This window comes from Cottoperca gobio, chromosome 12, assembly GCF_900634415.1.
Source record: "Cottoperca gobio chromosome 12, fCotGob3.1, whole genome shotgun sequence".
In the NCBI taxonomy this organism is placed as follows: Eukaryota; Metazoa; Chordata; class Actinopteri; order Perciformes; family Bovichtidae; genus Cottoperca; species Cottoperca gobio.
Window position 1 is genome coordinate 12580102 of NC_041366.1, and position 24500 is coordinate 12604601.

General features: G+C 39.4%; 1 protein-coding gene across 2 annotated transcripts; it reads right to left on the bottom strand.

Annotated features, from left to right (window-relative positions):
* Window positions 1-586: 586 nt before the first annotated feature.
* On the bottom strand, window positions 587-23453 carry shc3 (SHC (Src homology 2 domain containing) transforming protein 3). Of its 2 annotated transcripts, XM_029445105.1 has the most exons (14): window positions 20629-23453; window positions 18580-18710; window positions 14011-16762; window positions 11252-11322; window positions 9106-9169; window positions 7460-7579; window positions 4914-4967; window positions 4682-4733; window positions 4462-4591; window positions 4216-4369; window positions 3673-3766; window positions 3390-3581; window positions 1172-1497; window positions 587-1020 (listed from the first exon to the last, which is right to left on the bottom strand). In XM_029445105.1, exons 3-14 carry the CDS (start codon window positions 14638-14640, stop codon window positions 892-894), a joined length of 2016 nt encoding a protein of 671 aa, XP_029300965.1. In that variant the 5' UTR covers window positions 14641-16762; window positions 18580-18710; window positions 20629-23453; the 3' UTR covers window positions 587-891. The 2 variants fall into 2 exon arrangements, with proteins under 2 accessions (XP_029300965.1, XP_029300966.1); XM_029445106.1 differs by lacking the exons at window positions 18580-18710; window positions 20629-23453 and having other exon boundaries at window positions 14011-16924.
* Between the last annotated feature and the right edge of the window lie 1047 nt (window positions 23454-24500).

Consider the following 24500-nt stretch of genomic DNA (forward strand, 5'->3'; position numbering starts at 1 on the left):
CTCAAGCCCAAAACTAATCATTGACTACACACCTAAAAGAAGAATCCAGAGGAAACCAATTCAGAAATAATCACTGGTTGAAAAGCATAAATATTTCTTTTTACAGTGTCAGCATACACAAGCACCTCTTTCAAATGAAGGGGTTTCAAGGTCTACAAACGATGTCCACGAGAACAGTTGATTTTAAGTCATGCGACTGCAGTGACACAAGAAAATACTTCATAAAAAAAGTTTATCTTTAAAGCCATTGACAGCACTATGAAGGATGCCTGTTTGCACCCCAACACTTTGTGACTACTGCAAAGCAAAACACATTCAGTTCTAATCCCCAATAAAAGCAGATTTCATATAGTGACTAATTGAGTGAGCTGTCACGCTATTGGTGAGATTAAAGGACATTTTCCTAAAGTAATTCATTATAAACAGCATTTGTTGTCCAAACTCTTTTTGTTTCCTCGGACTCTTAGCCATCGGCTCCTGTAGAAATGTGGTTGTGCTTGACAGACAAAACTAAGATTTCCGATTTTTATTCTAAAATACTCTCGTTACACCTCTTTGAGGTTTGATTTGCACTTCATCTAAACTACAAGAACAATTGTCTTCTTTTTTTTTTGTCTTTTAAAACACCAAATCAAGATATTATGTCCAAATGCACCTATGTCTTCTCAAAAATATAGCATTTCAGTCCCCACAATAAAATAATAACAGTTCTATAAATAATTGTTTTTTTATCTTAACAAATCTTGCGTCTTCCAGAGCCTCCAGTAAAGTAACTGCTGGCCAATTTCCCCAAAACACTGTCAGCGCATCTTCTCATGTTTCATCTTCAAGTTTCAGGATGGTAGGAGAGACTGTTCAGAGCTTCCTATTTCCCACCAGGCATTGCAAACATCACTGTTTCCTTCCAACGGGTTGTAGGAGAGACAGTTCACTCCCAGCTGACACAATCGGAAGATTGTTGTCACGGTGATGGCCAATAAGATGGCTAATGCTGTCAAATATATGATCTTTTGTCCGTACCTTTGAAAAGAGAGAGAGAGATGTTAGATGTCTGTTGAGAATTAATAAGAAGTTACATTTTATCAAAGTTTTCTTTCACTTTATGCATTCCTACTCACTGACTACAGTATCTCCCTGAAACACAGTCTACTTTACTTTAACCACGTCTTACCGTGCCCTCAGGATCCACCAGTAGTAGGTGTTTGGCAAGTCCATTGTGCATTCCCGTCAGTACGTAGGACCCTGGGTTGGTGGTGCTCTTACGAACCAGGAAGTCCCCGTCTTCTTTCAGCAGTTTTTCAGCGTCACGGCGGCTCATCTTGCCATGGTACCACGTCTGGCCCTCCAGCTCCTCCTGCGCCCGGAAGGCCACGGAGCGCACAAGAAGAGGGCTCAAGTTGTCCACGGATGCTGCCTTGTGAAGATTGGAGGCCTGGGACTTGGCTTGCCCCTGGGATGGCGGATGGGACTGCGACTGAATGGCGTCCCCAAAGGGCTCTGGTATAGGTGAGGGCAGTGCCAAAAGGATGAATTAAGAGAGGAAGGATATCTGTAGTACAAATTTTAACTTGACATCCTACAGCTGTCAAGACTTGTGAACTATGCTAATATATAATATCAGCTACTATAATATAACTCAGTATGAAAACTTAAACATGTCTCTGGGAAACACAAGGTCATCATTGCTTTAGCTTGAGAACAGGGTCTTAATTTCTTCATAAAGGTCAAAAGATTGTAACTGGATTATTAGCGTTGTGGTGACTGGATAATCTAAGGATGTACCCAATGTCTTTTCTTTTACATTTGAAGAGTCTAATGAGGTTTTTTGAATGACGCTTTGAATGTCATGATGTCATCACCCTAGAAATAAAAATAAATCCTCGAGCAACATCCTCAGTGATTCATCGGATTGCTGCTAGACCGCTTTTGTTTGTGTGCGGCAAGCGGGAGCGCAAACAGCTTTTGACAACGCCAACTAATATGGATTGAAGCAGAATATTTCTCTTTCACACTATTCCACTGAGCGAGATTGCGTGAGAAAAAGGCAGAGAAGAAGTAGACTGCTAACAAGTAAACATGGATGTAAACAAAGCAGGTTTTAAAAACCTGTCTACAGGATACAAACAAAATGCATTTGGTGAACAACACTGAAGTAATCCTGAGCCTCTGCCTTTTCCTATCAAATCAAAATGCATGTACACTAACTGAGACCCCTTTGGTATACAGGTAAAATGATTTCTCACTGTGTTGTGCCCCGAATCAAGGCCCGACCACGCAAACATTGCCATAACGTTTTGCAGCAGACTGCCCTTTGCCCTTTTTTTGCGGAGGTTTATATTTGTTATATAACTACCTTATTTGTTTATTTATCATCTTGTATTTTAAAGAAATGATGTAGTGGAGCTTTGTTCACAATTATCATTGCATCCTGTCACGGCATCCCAGAATATGACGCTTCCTTCGCCTGGCCACAATCCCTGCTGGGAGTCTGGGCGTGACACAATGCGCTCATCATTTTATTTTAACTGCGTGCTGCTATTAGCGCTGATCTTTGTGAATTGGACTGTTTTTGCACTGAGGCTCGTCATATTATTCTGTATGTGTTCTTATTCTGTTGTGCTGTGGAATGTATTTCTCACATACCCAGCAATAAAATTATTTTTGATTCTCTTGAACAATAAATATAATTCACACAATATAATTAAGGTTGGAATCTTTTCTTTTTGCTGAGGTAATGGTGCAAATCCTCACTTTTAAGACTTACTAGTACAGGTCAATTATATTTCCATCACTATATATAAACGTTTTATATAGTACAGCAATGACTTACTAATTCAATAACTTTTAAAAATCAATGAACATAATTTCCCCACATTGTATTGGGGAATAATATGAGTCCAATTTGATTAAAATATGACTTTTTTTCATACAATTGCTGGAGTTTGTTAGAGGAAGAACAAAGTAAAATGTGACCGTTAACAGTTAAATAACTACAGTAGGTGGATGATAACACCCGCACTCAGACTTTAAATAAGAACAGTTGACTTTTGAATGTAATAGTTCGCTGCTCACATGTAATTTGTGTCATGGATTCCTCATACATAGTTGCACACATCTTTATGCGAGAGATCTTTCATGTATAATAATAGCAAAAGCTAAGGTGGAAGTTGAAAGGAGGAAAGAATAAAGCTGCAGACATTAACACTCCTTCTATTGTCTCCTTACTGATATGATGTTATTATAATGCCACACCGACGTCACTGAGAAAACCTCTATAATTAAGAGCTCTTATTAGAAAGTCATTACAATGTTAGAAAAATCATAATGGGTCCACTATTCAAATCACATGACAAACACAAACTGAAGCTTCCGTACAGACCGGGACTTACTCATGTCAAACAGGTCCTTCTGTGGGCTCTCTTTGGCTGCAGCTGCCATGCCCTTTGTCACATTTTCCGCCTCTGCCTGGAGTGCTGCGAGCACCTGGGCGTCAATCTGTTGAGTGTTCACATACGCGGGCATCTCTCCCGTTTTTGGCCCCTGCCCTTTACTCTCCGGCAGACTGTTTATATCAAATGATCCTACGAGAAACAATCATAGCCACGGTGTTGAATGTATGACACACATTATGTCTTATGTATTTAAGTAGTAGGAAAGAATGCATTTTCTTACCCTGTTGTATGATAATGGGCTTCCTTCCATCTCCCCAGTTTTCTCCGCAGTGTCGCCCTTGGTAATATGTCTGATCCACTGAACCTGGACCCATCTGATGACATACAGACACACAGGTATCAGTTGGGAGATCATGAGCTGGTCTTTTAAAATAGACGTTGTGCACACAGTGCAGCCATACACACACACACACACACATAATGCTGTGGGTGTGGAAGTCCTTCAGCGTGAGTGAAGAAGACATAAAGCTCACAATTTGTAACAACTGCAAGTCCAAAACAAGATGTGGAGGAACAGCCTCAACAACAAGGTTTTAACAATAAGGTTCTTAAACTTGGTGCAGTTTTGGTTTAATAGTCAATGTTTTATCATGAACAAACAATAAAATAAAATAAACGTTACAAAAATATTTATGCATGCTGTCAATTACAGTTCTTAGAAAGAAAGAAAATCTGAATCTGCCAAAAACAATTGCAAAAGTGCATCTCTTATAACATCCACATGAAGAGTTCCTGAGATTAATCTACATAAATTGAGTTGCACCTGGCATCCATCTGGCGCTGCATTCTGATTGGTCAGCCGGGTGTCGATGAAGCCTCCCGGCGGCGGCATCTTGCCAGGGATGTTGTTATAGTAAGGATGCTCTGATGACTCCTCCTCTTCCTCTGTCCATGGTAACTCCTCCATGTTTAACACCCTGAGGAAAAACATGGTTTGAACATGAAACTCAATATGGTCCGTGTGTGTGTGCGAATACGTACATTTGAGAGAGTTTCATGAACGCCTCACCTGTCATGTGTGGAGGACAGTTTGCCCGAGGGACACTGCAGGTACTGCTGGAAGCGGAGGTCAAAGGCCTGGCCGATGGTGCTGATGACGTCCTGGGCCAGCCCATCAGAGCACTCCAGGATGTGACATGCTGACATGGGCCAGAGCAACACAATGTAATGAGCATGTTGCATGTGAGATATGAGACACTCTGTAGAGAATCAAAGGCATGAACACGTACCTCTTCTGTTAACAGGGTCCTTTGCTACATAGGCAACAAAATCTGTTGTGTCCTAAAAACAAAAAAAGACTCATTTCAATGTGTTGCAATAATCTCCAACTACAAAATACCACAAGACCTTCATACCACAACACGTATTTTGTGTTATTTAAAATCTTTATCGTTTAGGTTTTAATTATAACGACACACAGACGGCAGTTCATTATTTGACACAGGTCGTTGAGTTACTTACGGGGTCTCCACCTGATGCAAAGGAGATGGACTGCATGTGATGGTTGGCTATGATCTGTCAGGAGCAAAATGATGCAGTACATATGAGTTCACAAATACCTCTTCATACACACAGATAGATACAAATGCATTATTTATACAGACATATATACTTTAAAATGTAAATCAGAAGAATGTGGTTAATTTCTTTGCCTTTACCCACTAATTGAATTAACTGTCCGGTATCCAACATAGCGTGGGGCAGCCATATTAGAAGTATTCAGATGTCACACTTACATGAGAAGATCGATATTTGTTTAGTTTAACTTTTATTTAGCTTTATTTCATAGTTGGTTGAGTCACAATTGACAACTGATACTCAAGATTTTAGAAATGTTATACTGTCATGTTTGAGTTACTGTGTGTCGGATTATTAATTATATTTATTATTTGTAAATGTGGCACCATCTGCTGGCAGTATGAAGAAGTACACCGGGGTGGACAGCAATGCACACTGTGACCACCACAAAAGAAATATTCTGTTACCCGTATAACTGTCTAATTATAGTGGCATGCAAAGGGAAAGTCAAGTCGCAAACATCCTCTGGTTATTCTAGCAACATCTGGAGAGCTCATTTGCTCTTGCTTGTCTCCCTCTTTTAACTGTTCTGTTATTACGTAAACCTCCTGAAACAAACATCCTGAACTCTATTTAAAAAATGGTGTCACTTTAGAAATGGCTAAAAATAAGATCTCCTCTCTCACATCATCCTACATTTGGAAACAAATGTCCTCTGATCACTTTTGTCATCTTTTTTAGTCAGCTACTGAGAATCATTCTTTACCTTGAGGGACACATACCGTGTGGTAAATATACTGAAACGCAGGCTACACTTTATTAGCTATTCTACTACTAGGTCGTCCTCAGACGGGCCCTCCATCAGTTCTTCCAGTCATCCCGATCCTCCATGCCTCTGGCTAGCTCGCCAGTATTTTCTGCTCCCGCATCTTTCCTGAGTACATCCACGTATGTTATTGCGGGACGCCCTCGTGATCGGTGCCCGTGTGTTGGCTCCCACAGCACAAGTTTGCTGGCTGGCAGCTCTTGGTGTCTCTGGCAGTGACATGCCAGCCTCATTCTCCTGACCGCTGTTTTCTCGCCCACCCTCAGCGCCCCCCCATACAAGTGCGTGTTGGTGACATGCTCATCCTTGTTGATGCCAAGTACCACACGCAGCATTCTCGTGTAGCACCCATCTAGGGATTTCTGCAGGGTGGGCTTCAGGGTCCAGCATCCACTGCCATACAGGAGAACAGACTCCACTGTTGCATGGAAGAAGCTGAGTTTCATTTGTCGGGGGAGGTTGGAGTTCCACACACAGGTCATGCCGTTCAGGGCCCTCCATGCAAGCGCCTTCCTCACTTTAAGGTCTTGCTCGGACGAGTTGACCCACGAGCCCAGGTATTTGAAATCATTGACTTCCTTTAGAGCAGTGCCTCCTGTTGTTTTTAGAGGTGGCTTCACAGAGCTTTCAAGCGTTTCCCATGGCCTTCACCAGTGGATTTGTTTTTTTCTGACCCAGCATTACTTGTGCAGTATACACAATGTGGTTACACAGAGGTGTGTGCCGACCCCTAATACAGTGGTCTTCACTATTTTTTACGTGAGAGCCACATTGATCGGACAAAGTCAATAGGAGAGCCACTTTTACCGCAAAGTATGAAAAGCTACATCCAGTCATAAAAAGCCTGTCTGCTTATTAATCTGTCATCCCACCCAGAACATATAATATGCAATGCAGCCAACCAATGCATTCAATAAAAGCAGGATTACCTTAATATGTTGGGGATGTTGTCAAACACTGCAAACAATATTTGTGCTGAAGCCAAAAAGCAGTGTTTCACAATTTTTGAGTCTGAGAAGGTTTTTTTGCCAGAGCCAAAATCCATGCGATCTCAAAAGATGCCTCAGTGAATCGTTCAGATGTATTAGTTGTCGTCTTTATGAGCCTCTGTTGTCTATTTTTTACCAAATGTCCATATTCATAAGCATGCTTATGTTAACATATTTTTTAATGAGCTTAAGTTTATTTCTTTCTAGCTCACCATGTATCTACCCGTCCAAGAGCACATTCGCCATCGTAGTGCTGATAAACCGCCAAAACTGGCAACTCCGCAGTCAAGTGTAGGTAGTGCCGAGCAAGTTTAAATATCTTGTTTCTGGTCTATATTTGCATCTTTTAGCAATTATTATTATTATTATTATCAATTATTTGTAGGCTAATAGAGCAGACACTTTCAGTGTTTTAATGGGTTGTATGTAATAGCCCTGCTTGCTTTTAGTGTTTTTATGAAATATCTGTATTGACTCCATAACCATATCTATCACCCCTTTACTTAGCCCACTGCCACGCGAGCCACCAATTAAAGCTTGGCGAGCCGCGCAATGAGTAACACTGCCCTAATACAATGGTGCTACTACTTTTTTAAAGCATAGCATCATTGATTTTGATCACATGGATGTGGTTCTCAGAAACCTAAAGTTGTTCACACAGGTTGCACACTGACCTGTTTGCAGTCGGGGGTCATCAGGTTGAGGCTACTGGTGGAGATATTTAGGTTGATGGACATGCCAGCAAACTGCAGGTTGCTCTTCCCCAGGATACTGGACAGAGCTTTGGACGGTGGCTGAGAGGACACATACAGACACAAATAAAACTAAATACAGCAACAAAGTCCCTTTTTACCAATGAAACAATATAGCTTAAAAGAACATACCACAATGTCTCTACAGTGAATATGAAGCTACATCTAACAGCGGGTTATCAGACAGAGCTGCTTAGTTTAGCTTAGCATAAACACTGATACCAGATGTCAACAGGGATAGCTGTTTCCCCCCCATTTCCAGGCTTTATGCTAAGCTAAGCTAACCTGCTGTTAGATGTAGTTTTATATTTACTCATTCTATGCGAATAAGTAAGTAAGCAAACTAACCAAAATGTCAAACTATTCCTTTAAGGGTAGACACTTCAGGTGAATAGGGAAACACATTTAAACAATAGATATCACCGTTAAGACAATTACTTTTTGTATCACAAGTTTTCTGAAATGGTATGTTTAATTATGCAAATAAGGCATTATGTAATGCTAACTTTTGGTGAATTTAGAATAAATGTACAGACGCAAACAGACAAAGTTGGTAAAGTAAACACCTAAATGTGTATTTTAGATGTTTTCTTTCCACTAGTCTGAAAGAAGACGGAAGCTAAATAGCCAAAACTTCATGACAAAACGTGTTTTAATAAAAAGGAGTATTATCCATTAAAGTGTCATTTTACCACTAGTAAATTAATACAGAGGAAACATTATTGTTCAATATTCTTAATCGTTTGTGAATTCAATCTAATAATAGGGGACTGTGAAGTGTTGCGAGTGGTCATTTTGATGAAGAGACGATGGCAAAGAGGCCAGATAAATTTAGCCGAACCCATTCAAAGATTCTCAAACCGAAGCTGATGTCACCCCCAGTGCATTTGTCACACATCCAAAATAACATTCTTATATCTTACATCTATTCTGCGAGAGAAACTAGTTGGCGCTGATTTTTGGTGTTATATACTCTTCCCTGACATTTGAACAAGCTCTAGAGAGCAGAGTAATGCTTCATTTCACACTCCACATTAAGACACAGTCTCCTCACACACCGTGGACACACACCATGTACATGCAAGGACAAACACACGGAAGACAGACGCTCTCACACACACACACACACACACACACACACACACACTCCTGATCACAGATACTGTGCACTACATGAGTCACTAAGCACTGTGCGCGGTGTGCAATGCATCGTGGGCTGAAGCTACGCCCACGCACATACAGTCCCATACCTCTTCATCTCTCTCCTTAGCCTCTCTCTCTTTTCTAAGCACAATCTCTCTCTTTATTTCTTCCTCTCTCCATCTGTCTCTGTTTTCTCTCTCTTTTTACATGAAGAAAGGATGAGAGAAGAAGAACTTACAGAGGCGATGCTATATATAGAACGTGGAAGGGTAAATGAATATCTAATGCCGTTTCCTCTTTTTCTCTCTACTGTACCTTTCACTAACATTCATTTTCTCAGCTCTCTCAGTGTAGGCATCACTTCTCCCGTGATCACTCCATCTCCCTCCCTCCCTCCCTCCCTCCCTCTCTGTCCATCCATGTACCTTTCTCTTCCGCAGAGCTCCTTTGGTCCCTGGAACAGCCTCACACACCAGGCTGATGGCTTCCCTAGAGGGAGGGTGAGAGGAGGGTGAAGCCAAGATGGTGACCATAGACAGCCACAGAATCAGTTATTTAGGCTTTTTTTTTTTTGGTTACAGTTCCTACTCATGATTACGTACTTTGGCAAGAAAAAAAAACATTTAGTTATATTGGAAGGAACACGTACAACCATGCTAGTGGCTCTATGAGGTCGTACATATGCTCAAAAGAAACTCTCAGCTATATGACGTCATGCTTACACTGACAATGCGAACATACTGATGTTTAGCAGGTATAATGTATAATTAGAAACTTATCATGAAGTACAGCTGATTTTGGCAGATTTAGATTAAGAAGCTGATTTTATTTTAGGGTACATGAGCTGGTGTGTGGTTTCTAATCGTTAGGGGATCATCCAATAATTCAATAATTTGATTTTCACCCATTAATTACTTATTTTTATTAAGGCTAGTATTTGTTTCTCTTCTGTTACACCAGTGCATAGTCTGATGAGAGTTACTGGACTATTTAGGAATACTTGGGAAATAAAAAATATTATATTATATACAATATATTTTTCAGAATTGACACGTGTAACAGACTTATTTGGACTTCCTGAATGTATTAAATATTTCCTTTAATATAATTATTGCTTCCTTTATGAATACATCGATTAAATTGATGTAATCTGTTTTGATTTTGTTTCTATTAACATATGGAGGATGAAATAGGATTTATAAATAAATGAGAAAACAAAAAGTAAATTAATGCGAAATTTCATGACAGAAACGTTCATTTTTGTATCCTTTCCACGTGGATAAATCATGCACAGCAGTAGGTTCTTTTAGAAAAGGTGAAATCTAATAATAGCAATAGCATGAGACATAACATTTCTCTCTCCGTTTGTCTACCTCTCTCTTTATTAGAGGGAAACAGAAACACATACACACGGTGAGCGAGAGAAGGTAAGAGACGGCTGCTGTGTGGCCTTGTAAGCTAACGTTCGTCTGGACTGACTTCAGGAAGTCAAGCATAAAAGTGGACATGACACAAACCGATTCACTGTTGGCCTTTGCCTCACTGCACATTGGTCAATGATTTCAAACACGGAGTCACAGAAAATTCCAGGCAAACAAATTGTGATAAGAGGCACCCTAAATGTTCTCTAAAATACATAGAATATCAAAATCCCATCACGTTTTTAAATGTGTCTTATTTTTTTAAATAGGTTGATTGCAGATTGAACCTCATGAATACTGAGAAAAATGTTCTGCTTTTAATTATACGTTTTTCTTTGCTAAGGCATGACCGAGAGATCAAGTGTTTTAATAGACAAAACTAAGATGTATTAATAACTAATCACTAAAACATTTGGTAACATCGAAGATTTTCAATGACTAATTTGAACTGATAATACAGTTCATAAAGTTTTACTAACGATACAGTTCTGATACAAGTCTGTCTATAGAGTCATCACTGTCAGTGCTCGTGCGTCTGCTGAAGTACACACGTTGTGAACAGACTCACACCCAGGCAGTGTCAGTAACGTTAGCACTAGAAACTTAATCTCACATTCCTGCATGTTAAAAGTTCAACATTGATCGATACAATCAGTTACAGTAACTTAGTTATTGATTTTGTTAGTTATTAAGTTAGCAATAATACTATTAATTATTGCTAACTTATATTAGCATATCATTAAAAAACTAGCTACCAAGTTGATTCAGCAAATGGCAAACAGTGAAATATAATTTCTTCATCTTATAATGAAAGTTCAGCTCAGCTAAAATAATATATTTAATGTTTTTGTATATTTGGAATCTTAAGATTTAGGTTTGGTTAAATAATCGAACGTTTTAGACTTGGTTCAAACAATAGTTTTCTGACATTTCTGGGGGGTTTTTAAGACAAAAATAACTAAGATAAATATTAATTTTAAATAGTTAGATCATGTATTCATTGTTAACAAATATACACCAGTCTTACGTGTTTTGTTTGTGGGTTTAACCAATAAAACATCAGGTGGAATAATAACTGATTTACTGGGATTTGTTTTAAAGTAAATCTAGTAAATCATGAAAGGTCAGAATACAGAGAGGAAATACATACCTGGTAATTTGTGATCTTGTGGTGAAATCCAGGGATCTCATTGACCGAAGGACTTCTATACAGCCCAGATACTGGAAAGCAAAAATGTCAAAAAGTTACATTCATGACTAGAAACACATCAGATTTGTTTGCGTTACCAAGAGAAACTCACTAAATCCAAAGAACTGCAGTCCTTTGATGTATACCAAATCACCACAACATAAATGGAATATTTAGAAATCAGAAAGGAAAGTGATTTTTCACACATAATGCATCATGATAAGAAACACTCAACGAAAAGATACATGCGTGTGTTGACATTAAAACTCCACAGGGTAACTCGCTAATCTTGCTTTTTGGAATTAAAAACATCCAGCAGATTTGGTGTGTTACTATGCCACATCAGCTGACTGTAGTCCTCCCATCCCATAAAACAATCTTCAGTACCGGCCACCTACTCACATCACAACACCTTCTCTGATTAATATTACGCAGACTGAGAACATTTTGTGCTGACGAGTTCTTATTGTTATCAGAATCACATTCATAATCTGCCTGTAACAGACCAGACATCCAGACACACTAATGTTTCCACTTCTTTTTCAGAAAGAACTAAGTTATTAGAATCATAACTTTCATATTATGAGTCCCCTTCTCTCCAGTGAGCGTTTAGCACGGGCAAACAAATTCCATTTTGTCAACATGACGTTTGCAGATTTTTTAATGTCATCTATTTTCAGAACACTGAGTTTAAAGTGCACAATTCAGCAGGGCCAAAAATATATTAAACAGTTCTAAAATTGGTAGAGACCTATTCTGAGCAACACATTTTCTCTCATGCTGTACAACAAACAAGTACATGGTTCACACAGCACAACTGAACTTCAAATTAATTATGAAAATCAATGGGAGGCCAGCTCTGAGGAGCCCATAAATGATCGCAGTGAATAACAACTTCTAAGTGATCGCAGGTTCTGTAATATGCACTGACAAAACCACACACACACACACACACACACACACACACACACACACACACACACACACACAACCACACACACACACACACAAGGGGGAGAGAGAAGGGGGACGACATACAGCAAATGGCCACGGGTCGGACTCGAACCCCGGACTCAGCCTTTATACACGGGTTGCCCGTCTACCGTGGTCATAGATTTAAATGTCTATTTCCAATGAACTCAGATTAAGGATGTTGCAAAACACATTGTTGTTCCATAATGTGTGACGTTCTTACTTTAGAAACATTACATATACAGTCCCGTTCTGTACAGTCTAAACAGGATATGTCAGGTAAAGACAATAAAAGCACTTGTTCAATACATAAGTAAGTATTAATAAATGTTGAATGACATGAAACAGAGGATAAACAGGCATGAGCAGTAACTAATTACAATATGCAAAGAGCATGGTGATTTCTGCAATTCAAGCAGCTAGTCAATACTTCTTATATTAACAACAGATCACATGACTATTTGTAAAAAGTGGTCGCTATATTGTTGTGGTTTTTAGCACATTTGAGCTATTTGTTGTTGACCTTTTTTTTTTTTTTGTGTAAACATGTAGCTACAATGGGATAAAAGTGTGAGCGTAAACAGTGTCACTGTCAATCAATGTCCCTTTAGAGTAATGGTGCATGATGCGCGAGGAGTGACCACATGACGCTAATTAAAAGTGCTGTGAGCATAACACCACGTTGAGCTCAATACACACAGGACCTCAAACCACAGGAAAAGCAGAGGGTAGGGGAGCACGGACCGGAGCCATTTCCCCTCTCACAGTGTGGATGCTTTCAGCAGCATTGACTGGACAAATAAGCTCTCCCGTCCTTAATGCAGTTAATGGAATGTCACGCTGGTCACAGATACTGTAGGCTTTGTTCAGGCAAGTTGTACTAGATGTCATATGATGGCAATCATACCGTGTAACTTGATTTGGAGTACAACACATTGCTCTTCAGTACTGCTACAACAAAAAAAAAAAAGAATGCATTTGACTTTTTGTTTAATGTGCTGCATAAATGAAAAGAAAGACGTTCAGACTTTTCTGCTACGTTGTGGTTTCGGTGAAAATGGTTTGTTCCATTTTTTCATTCACTTTACACCTTGTAGAGCCAGGGCTCAGCATCATCGCTCCTCGTGCCGGCAATGAGTCACTGACTCATTGCCGGCATGATGACATTCACAGCTCTCGTATTTGTGCGCCAACTTGTGTCCCTTTAAATGATGTATGATAGCTGAACATTAACATGAGACACGGATGCTATGCGTGTTGTTTTTCTCCTGTTCCACCATTTCACTATCTGCAAGCTGAAACAGCTACACGGCTCAAAGAGATGCACAATGTACAGAAATAACACATCACCATGGTTACAAGGGCATACTGCTGTGGCTCCACATACACAAAACGGACCACATGAATTAAAATGTTTACAGCATTCTCAAAATGACGCTGATAACTGTTTTTCGTTTTACAATCACATTTTTCCTCTCTTTCCCCCCCCCCCCCCCCCCCCCCATTGTTGACCTTCTCTATTTCCTGAATTATTAAATGTCTATTTTCTAGTCGCTGCTCCTTCACTCAGCCTTCTGCTGTAGCCAACCTACATACACCCACTCAAGGGCATGTTGTGATGTGCCAATGAAACTACATTATCTCTCCTTTACCCCCTCCCCCCTGCAGGTAGCTGAGCTTGAGTCATTGAAAGAAAAGAAAGAATGGAAAAGGAGGGAGAGGACAAAAACAGAAAAGAGATCACCAACCTTCACAATGTATGTCACTCCTGGACCAGAGATCTTCTCGCTCGAGTGTAGCCATCCTCTTGGGGGTTTGCTCACCAGTCCACCGCCTCCACCTGGATTCCAGTCCTCTCCGCCGGGCTGGAGCTCGTCCAGCCTGCTCTTCTTGCTCATGTTGACGGCCGGCTCCAGTTGCGAGCAGGGGGTTGAATGGGAGGCCGAGCTGCACAGAGAGCCGCCCACACCAGAGGCTGCTGCTGTTGCCGCGCTGGGGCTCGAGCCACTGGAGCTGCCTGAGCCCGATCCCCCACCCCCCTGCAGCTTAGACACAGCCAGGTCCTTGACAGCCGAGGGCAGACCCTTGATGCCCAGCAAGCTGCCTGAGTTGCTGAATTTCAGGCTGGACACCTTGTTGATGAGGGTACAGAGGGTGGTGCCTCCATCTTCCAGGTGGTCAGAGCCGTGGCTGGTGGGGGTGCTGGAAGCAGTGGTGGTGGAGGAGGACTGGACCTCAGTCGGGGGTGTGTAAGATGTCTCGGCTGCAGACTGGGGGGTGGCCGAGACCTTGGGGTTCATGGACAGGCCGTGGAGAAGATCATCGACGGATGTTACTGACTCATTCCTGAAGCGGTTGTATTTGGTACGGTGAAGCATACCCTTCTCTCTCTTGCTCTCTCCACCAACCGACACGCACAGCCTGCCTCTTTCACAAGTGTGCTGGCAGACGTGGCTGAGCCGTGCTGATTACCCTCTCCTGTAACATAGCAGCAGCGGTACAGGCAGCAAACGCCTTTTAGCAATCACAGGCCACCTGACTGTAATTTTCTCTATTGAGGTTACAGTGGTGGTTCTGTTGAGCTGCTGCTGTCACCAAAGTCCAATCTGCTCTCAGTAAAATCCAGAGCTGCAATCCAATCCGTCAGAGAGCAATATACAGACACAATCCATGGAAACGCAGCATTGAGGCAGAGGAAGAAGAGGATGGAGAGGAAAAAGGTCTCTAAAAGGCTGTCAGTGTTGTGGTGCAGCTTGTTTGGTTTCCAGCGGTGATGCTGCTGCTGATTTCTAGCCTCAAAAATCCAAAAAGTAAGAGAACAGAGAAAGGTCTATGTTGTCGATGATCACGGATACTGCGAGGGAAGAGCAAATACTCTCTACTGACTGCTGCCTGCCTGCCGGCTCAGAGCTAAAGCATGACTCACTGATCTGAGAAAACCTTCTCAACAAAAGGCTTGCTGAACACTGCAAATCACTTCCTGTCGGAGTGAGAAGAAAAAAACCTCCCACTTACAGCACACTAGAACCAATCAATTTTTAAATTCCCCAGTCTGATGTTTATTCTCTGTAATTCTTTCCTTCTTATTTGTTTTTCTGAGAAAAAAGGAAATGAGGAATGAGAGGTGGTTTGATTAATTAACTTAGTAACATAATTATTGAGAATAATTTGCTTGAAATCATGTTATACACAATTAATCTCTTATGAAATGGATGAACTGTTCAAAAGTTGAGGTAAAAGGATGATACAAACAATAAACTAAATCAGAGTTATAATAAAAAAGTAATGAAAAGTAATATCTATTTAATTGACAGCTACAATCCTGAAAAAATCTTCTCTAACAGAACAAAACAGACGTCTTTGATTCAAGAATTAAATCTCTATTTAAATGTTACATAAAGATGTAATTTTCCTAAAAGGATGTTAAGGAAACGTCTACACAGTGAATCACTGAAAGCAACAATACAGTCAAATTTTAGCATGACCGGAAATACGCAACATCATTAATATATTGTCCATGTTAATTTATAATAGCTGCAGAATATGGGCAAACATCCCTCCTGGTTCTCGGTTATGTCCTTTGAAAAAACCTATAACTACTTAATACACTTGTTGTTTCCGCACAATATATTAATAATCAGGCATTAATGCAAAAATTAATACAGCAATTTTTTTCCATTAAACTGTTTTGAGACCATTTGTCTGATGCTCTATCTGTATTCTGTAACAAAAGGCATAAAAAAATCAGTTCATAACAAGGAAGCAGTAACAATCTCACAGCTTGTCTAAAATACCCAGCAATTGGTCCAGGTTGAATTACATGAATGACACAACTAACAAAAAAAAAACAGAATGAACGACATGTTTCTCAGGCAGATGACTCAATGAAACAACCGAAAGGATAACAGAAAAAGCCCATGAGTCTCCTTAAGACCAGCAGCAATGAAGCATCTTTGTCTCCCCGGTAGCGGAAAGCACACAGCCAGACACCATTCATGTAAAATGTCCTCAGGAGCATCTAGCAAAGCCGAAAGACTGACACTCATTCATAAGCAGCTTCCGCTCTCACTCTGCTGCAGATTTCGCACTGCAGTCCCTCCCAACATCTCTCTTTCCTGCCTGGCAAATATAAAAAAAAAAAAGAAAAAAAAAAGACAGCACGTCTGCCTTCTCTCCTCAGAAAAAAAGGCAAACACAAAAGCAGGGAAGAAAAGGCAGGCCGCCGCAAATCAAAAGAGGAGGGAAAAAGACAAAAGGAGAACAAGAGCAGAGGACAAAAGGCATGCAATATTTAGTCTTTTATGTGAATGAAATAGCAGGCCGGCATACCAATGTTTCTGTGAATGGAAGCAAGGCCTTTCTGCCTCTGCAAGGCAATCCCTTGGGATGGCATGGTCTTATCCAATGAGCAGCCGGCTGGATGACTCATTCAGGGGAGGCTTGCAGAATAGTGGAACAGACCATTCCAGACGCAGGTGTACATTTTGGTTTTTTTCATGACTGCCCTTTAAAAATGATACGTACATCATCAGATCTGAGATACTTGCGTGATTTATTGAGAGAATGTTGCATTGACAAAATAACAAAACGAGAAAAATATCCAGGAAAGGAATTAGAAGTAGAAATGCCACCCCCATGACTGTGATTGTCACCATTATCAGCTTTTTCTTTCTCCCCACATTCATGTGAACAGTTACCACCTACACATTTAATTAGAAGTTGACTGTTTATATGTATGAGGGCAGATAGTACAAATGTACTAGAACAACAGATGTATTTTGGGTTGACAAATATGGACATATATTTGGACTACATTTGTCTTTTGAAAAGACATCATTTGCATCCTATTTGATTTAGGATGACATCCTGTATGCTAATATTTTCTATGTTTTTGTTGATCATTTTAATAATATATCATCATGTCCTTTGCAATTGTATTACCTTTGACACCATGATTATTGCTGCTCATCTTTTTGTTTTTGCAAGCAAAATATTTATCAGCTGATACACCGGTTAAAAAGCAAGCGTATTTGTAATTTAATTGTATTTTATATGTGATACCTCACCTTGCTAGAAGAAGATTAAAATGACTTGAACAAGGAAAGAGTACATTTTGTGAAAAGTGTCTTTACTGCTGTTTGAAAGGTTTGATATTGTACAAATGTTTAAGAACCGCCACCATCTTCCCGTTTTATTCTCTTGTGTTGCGGATATTATTCCTTTTACCTTTAACATGTCACAAACTGGCTTTCCACATTGCAAAATCAAAAGTAATGCACGTATGATAAACTGCAATCAGTGACAGTCAGGGTTGTATGGAAGCAAAGGAATGTTAATATTACATTTAAATAATTTATTCAAATGTAACTTTCATTTGCTGGTATTCATTTTCACTTTTAACTATTTGAATATCACTACTGACAAAAATACAATTAGAACTAATACCTACTGTCAAATTATGTTCAGTGGTCCTGCCATATAGTCCTGTATAACCCTGCTGGTCCATGTATGCTTTTCAACAGTAAGTACGCAAACATGGTTATGTTAGAACGAAATAACGTCAACAAACCAGCTCATGGAGCTGACACTTATTAGCTACCGACAGCTGATCAAATCTGCCAGCGACAGCTTTTAAGCCTGCTTCTGTCTGCCTCTGTCTGAAATTAAAGACAACATTTTTGAGTGGTAAATTTGAGTGACAAAGATTGAAACGCTCGACAGACGTAGCAACAGTAACTAGGGTGGGTTGGGCTCATGGAAAGGTCGGGATGAATCTTGCCGACTTTTCCTCTAGCGTCACCAGAAGGTCGACATTTAGTCAATATTTTTGTCTTTTAGTGAAATGTCTCAACAACCATTAGATGGATGCCCGTGACATTTTTTGGTTTATGACCAAAAAATAATTACATTCCCAACATCCTTAGTTTTACCTTATGTTTAGCACTAATTAGCAAATGTTAGCATGCTGACACGCTCAACTAAAATGATGGACATGATACCTATACCTGCTAAACATCAGCATGTTAGCATCGTCACGGCATGTGTTAGCATTTAGCCCTTTAGAGCTGCTAGCATAGCTGTAGACTCTTAATCTTGTTCATTTATAATAAACTTTATACACCGTTATTCACATATACCTAAAATGCTGTTATTCTCATATGCACTATTGTCTGAATGTGGAAATGAGAAAAGTCTGTTCAATACTCCTGAAGATGGGTGCGGACCTGTGGCTGAATTGGACCTCATAGTAGGCTTTCTTCAGAGTACTGTGCACTCTGTGTGCATGGGAATGGTGACATTAAGAAAGCTCTACTCACACATTGCAGTGCTCTGTAAGCAGGTGTCCAGAGATCCTGACGTACTGAAAGCCCACCCACCGGTCACTGAGGGCGTTTCCTGTGGAGGAGGCCACAGCGAGGAGCTCCTTGTTGTGTATGATGGGGTCCAGCTGTGGAAAGGTCACAGAGCGTCTAATAAATAAATAAAATGGCACAAACATTAACAGGATTATTTTTCTTCCAATGATATTCTTGTAACATTTTTAACAACCCATAGGTAAGTAACAGGTAAGGCTTTCAAAATAAGAGTGCACTGACAACATGAACATATTCTGCTTATTTCATAAATCATGTGCATTAATTAAGGAAATTCACAAAATATACATATAAGTCATACAGATAATCAACAAAGGTTCATAGCATTTAATAGATGTAAGAATAACATATGTTCCATTGCAATTGAATGTGATTTAATATTAGTTTTCCATCTCATGTTCAGACATTAAGAGTGAATGAGAAAGGGGAGACTGAGGAAAAGAGCATTTATTGGAAAGCAGCTGACACCTCTCCACTTGACTACTGTTGCCGGGTTACCAAAAACATTCAAAAAAGCAAGAGTTATTTTCAGACTAGCTAGAAGCAAAATAACCAATATTACAGAAAGGGCAAACACAGGCAACTGGTAAAAAGTGACCGTTTTTGTTATTTAAAAAAAGAAATGCATTATTCACAAACACAATGTGAATTTGAACATTCACGATAAAACATGAACTTGCTGCAGATGACGATATTATTTGAGCAATATTGTTGAGTTATAGGAAAATGACATTATTGCAGCATATCATTTCCTGTCAAATATATTTTATTAGTGAGGTCATCTGATGCTCCAGTCTGACACAAACTGCAGCAGCCAAAATATAACATCTTTATTCTAAGTTTTGATGAGGACAGCTATCCAGTGTCGTATTAAAATAAGACTTATTTTATTTATAATAAGACCTAAATTAAAACGGCAAATGATTAACAGTCAAGTGCAAACTCAGTTTTGATTAAATAATATTGGGGACGGGGGAAACATGTGTCCATTGCACCCGTTTGCTGCCACTTATTGCTTTATTGCTCCAACACTGTGGCGATGTAACACAGCCATCTACTTGATTTACTGTTGGTTACATCCCACTACCACTTTTATTACAAGTTATGCAATGATGGCAACAAAATAGTCGACCCCATATAAATTGAGTCTATTCATATTATATGGGCCAGCAGGGACATCTTTATATTTGATGAAAATATAAATACAAGTTACACAACATTTGGTCACTATTATGTTCACACTGAATGGAACGGAGTATCATTTTCTTGCCCGACATCCACAATATGAGCCTGTTTGTGAGCATATTTCAAAAACATTGCTGCCTGTGGTTATATAATTGTTGTTTCTTAAAAGCTCAATGAAACACAATAAAATGAATGGCAAGGGAAACAATATTGATAGCCTACTTGAAGAGAGCACAGTGATGTAAGAATTTCCTGTGTGGACAATGTAGCCTTGAGAGCTCATTTTCATAATCGTGTCTGGGGCATCATTGAGCCTTCTGTGAATGGTTCATTAAAAGAAAGAGGCAGAAGCACCAGAAGATGGTGTATTTAGGATTATATTCATGTGTGTTTGTGTGTCTGTAGCTCTATAAACCCATTAACCTTATACAATATACACCCATCACCCAATCATTTCTGTAAATCAACTAAGCAAATACTGCTAATAGAAAAATGATTTGAACAAATGAGTCATTGCCATTTTTAATTTAATCTTTCAGGATACAGCACGCCTCGTGCATTTATTTCGATGTAACAGGTAACGTTAGGCCTCATTCAAAACCACATAGCATCTATGGTCTTACAAACCCCATAAACACGTCGTTTCTCCATTTCATTAGGATAACACGCTATGAAAAAAGATTTTAAAAATAAGTATATAAGCACGTAAGACATTAGATTGACATGCCTTGTATATCACTACTTCATATAAACTAGGTCAACACGGTCTAATTTGAACATGTTAGCATAATAAGTAACGTTACTCACCAGTGAGAGGACCCACTTTATGACAGATTTGGGTCACATGACCTTAATCATCCAATTAGAGGTTTTGTGCAATTTAAAGTAATAAGCTAAACGTGAGATGCTGTCACTTTTTTTATCTGAAAATATGTCTCACAACCAAATATAATATTCCGACAGTTATAATGACGACTACTGTGAGTAGCCAACAGGTGAGCAACATGTATCACTGTAAGCCAGCTGACTCTCCGCCTATTTCATTGTTTCGCTAACCAGACGTATATTTGCCAAACAAGCAGTTAGTCTTCATAATGTAAGCCTTTTTATTTTGTTTAAAAAAAACTGAGCTTTAAAAAAAGAAAAGCTTCTGATAAAGCATAAATCTCACTTTGGTGTCGCTTGTCGAAGTCTGTTTTGGAGTGTGGGGTGTTGTTGCCCCTCCTCCGCCCTCAGGGGGCAGTAATGAGCTTAGCAGCACAGCACAGTGAGTAGAAGAAGATATCACAGTAGCGATCTTCCTTGTGACAAGCGACATAAAAGTTAGATTTATGCATTGTAAAACGTATTTTCAAATGGCAAATTTCAGTTTTTACAAGAGACAAGACTTCAGGGATGAACATCATTTGGTTGGTTTGGAAAATGTACTTCCGGTTAACCACCCCGCCTCCGTTAAATAGCAGCGCACAACAGTTTCCCTATGGAACAATTTAGGACTGTTTGCCACGAAACGGATGACAGTCCCTACTCTAACATTAGAAATCCCTTCTAAGAATATATAATGCAGTCCAATACAACACCACTCTTAGGTTAACTACAACCTGTAAAATGTAGCTTTCTGACAGTGTCAATCAAACAGGAACATGATAGGCTTCACAAAGATAGGATTTATTGCAGCCATTATTTTTAATGTAATGATGTAGCCTGCCCTGCACAGCTGCACCAAATACACTTACTAAATTGGCAACTCTATGAATAGAGAAAATGAGAAATGTACAGAACACACATCAGTCATGATTTTCTAATCCTTTTTGCTTAGCTTTCTTCAAAGAATGGAATTAATACCATTATATTTTCATGTATGTATTTATATCCAGTTATCACTTTCGTTAGGGCTGTTTTAATGAATCAAGTCATCCCTTTTGTTTTAATTTACAAACATGTCGTTGGTCTACCATGGGAAATGGTTAAATGTGCCAAAATCAACACGTTAGGCTGAATGTGTGGATGATGCAACTACTTTAAACAGTATTTCTGCTTTTTGTTGTTGTGATAACTGAAAATCTACACGGCTTGTGTTATTGTTATTGTGTGGCACAGATAAAGCAGGTAAACCAGTATCAGACAGTAACTACTGATGAAAAAAAGAGGATTAATCTACATCACAATGTTGAGATGACTTTGCTGCGGTGAGTCATGACCAGTTTCATAAACAAAGAACGAGCTTTATGTTTATGTTTGCTTGTACTCCTTCACTGGGTCACATGAGGGCGCTGTGGTTCCAGTTGTGGTAAATGACGCCATGAAAAATATAAAAGCATTACAGTGCCATGCTGAACTGCAGAAACTTGGCCTGTAAACTTAAATATCTTATACTGAAAATAACTATTTAAAGACCACATTTTTTGTTATATTAAATACCCATTTTTCTTTAAATTCGTGAGGCATAAGTGTCTCAGATAAGATTTACAACTTACATCTGTAGTCAGTCAAGGATTTTCTGAAATTATAACTGGCTTTCAAGGAGAAATGCACGGTGGAGGTCGGTTAATAATTCAGCTTGTACAAAGTGTTCCTGTGGAAAAGGCTGACGTGTCAGCATGCCACTCTAGTTTTGGTCCTGCGGGAGTAATAACCTGTTTAGAAATGGGTGAATCAGGTCCGTGAATATTTAATCTATCATCTTATACAAAAAGTGATAAGAATGCTTCATTCAAACATGCCATAAATGTGATGCATTGATGTTCAAGCCAACGTAAGCAACAGATCAAACAAACTCCATTATTTCTGCTTCAAAGGCAAATAGATAGTCACAGTTTTAATGTGAAGAAAAACTAACTGGAGACAAAACGCAGCAAGATACAGACTAACAATTCCACCTATGCCAACGATGGCATATTGGTTGTTGGGCTTCAATCTGAATGTCACTTCTGGTGATATAATCATGCTTAATGTCAAACATCAGAGGTATACTGTGGATGTAAAGAACCCTACTTCCATAGTAACCTACTCCATTACTATAATCTAAACCCTGTGAATAAGCTCGGGCTTTGACTCTGGGAGAAAAAAACAAAAAGCCCAATAAATATTAAAGACACGGTATAATATCAAGTGAAAATGTCAGACTGCAAGGTAGCTTGAAAGGTCCGTACTGAGGCTCTGGAAGGCGGTGAAGGTGCAAACATCCGTTTGTAAAATGACCAAACAATAAACAGATGCTGCATCACTTACAAAAACAGATCAGTGCGCCTCATATACCATCAGCTTTATTGTTCCATACAAGCACTGCTTTCAGGATGTTCATTTTCATCAGTAAAAATAGAAATAAATGCATATTTGGAAGAAAGGCAGCCCACACGTCCTCAGACCTGATGACCTTCATCCCCTTGTCAGTTTTGGAAGATGTCCCAACACCATCATCATCACAGCCAGCTGAGCCCCCTGCAGAACGCAGGTGTTGTGAATTCTTTGCTGTATACTCCTTCAAACTCCTACGTAAGACGTGACACCGGGACATTGTATTCCATCGGTTTATGATAGTTTCAGTGTCAAAAGGTGTGGTCCACCTGGGCTGAGGACCATGTTCACAATCAGATTCAGCCAACACAAGTGAAGCTCGTGACGTCTTCACAGAGCTCAGTGGCCATCACAGCTTTCCTGTGGAGGGAGAAATTCACTAAGTTTAGTGAAACATGTCACAAGACCTGTGCATGTCTATGTGTTAGAACCCTTTAGTAAGCCTTTTAAAAAGGAACATGAAAGTGTTTGGTTATCTAGAACACAATTAGCCGAATGTGGTTAATAGATCATGTGGAACAGAAAATGAGGTTAAACGTAATGTTGTTAAATGTAATGGCTAAAAGTAGTTAACAAAACTGCTGTAGTTATTTACTTAAATAAGTGTACTTCACCGTTTTCAAACCCTGAAAAACACCTTTAAAAGTAGGATTAAGATAATTTGAAGAACACTAAAACTGTTTATTTCATGGTATATCACTCAGCTTGCTTTAGCTTTGTCTCGCTAATTATTTGGCCCAATAAATCTAGACTTTGCATGTCTCTCGTGGTTAAAATTGCAGAGTTTGAACCACCTGCCTGAAGCCCGACATGCAGAGCTGGTTAAAACTGGTGCACGTGATGCAAGTCGACCCGGGCAACCGCACAATAACTTTTATGAGGTTGGCAGAAAACACACGTGCATGCACGCACATAGACCTACCCAGGCCTTTTCCCATCTTTTTAGCAGTTGCTCATGCTCTGTGAGTGCACCTTTCCACTGGTTCAAATCCCTGGATGGAATGCTCTCCTCATCTGTCAAATAACAACATCTTTTATGGAGAGAATAGCATTGCTGACAACCAATCCCAGGCACTCCATTACCTCTCTACATGCATTACTCACAATACATCTCACATTTTGGAGACATAATAGGTTTTATTATTTCATTTAATTACGGAAGCAGAGCGAGAAAAATATTCTGGTGATCAATTTTCTAAGTCTGATCTAAATAGTTTTCTATTAAATCCTGTTTTAGGATTTAAAAATAAAGTTTTGCCAGGGTCATTTTTCTAATTATCATCTTTTCATCTGTGACTGAATCCAGGTTTCTTCCAAAGTTTAAATTTCTCCTTTCACTTTAAAACACAAGGTACATATACACTATATATGTACCTTTCAGA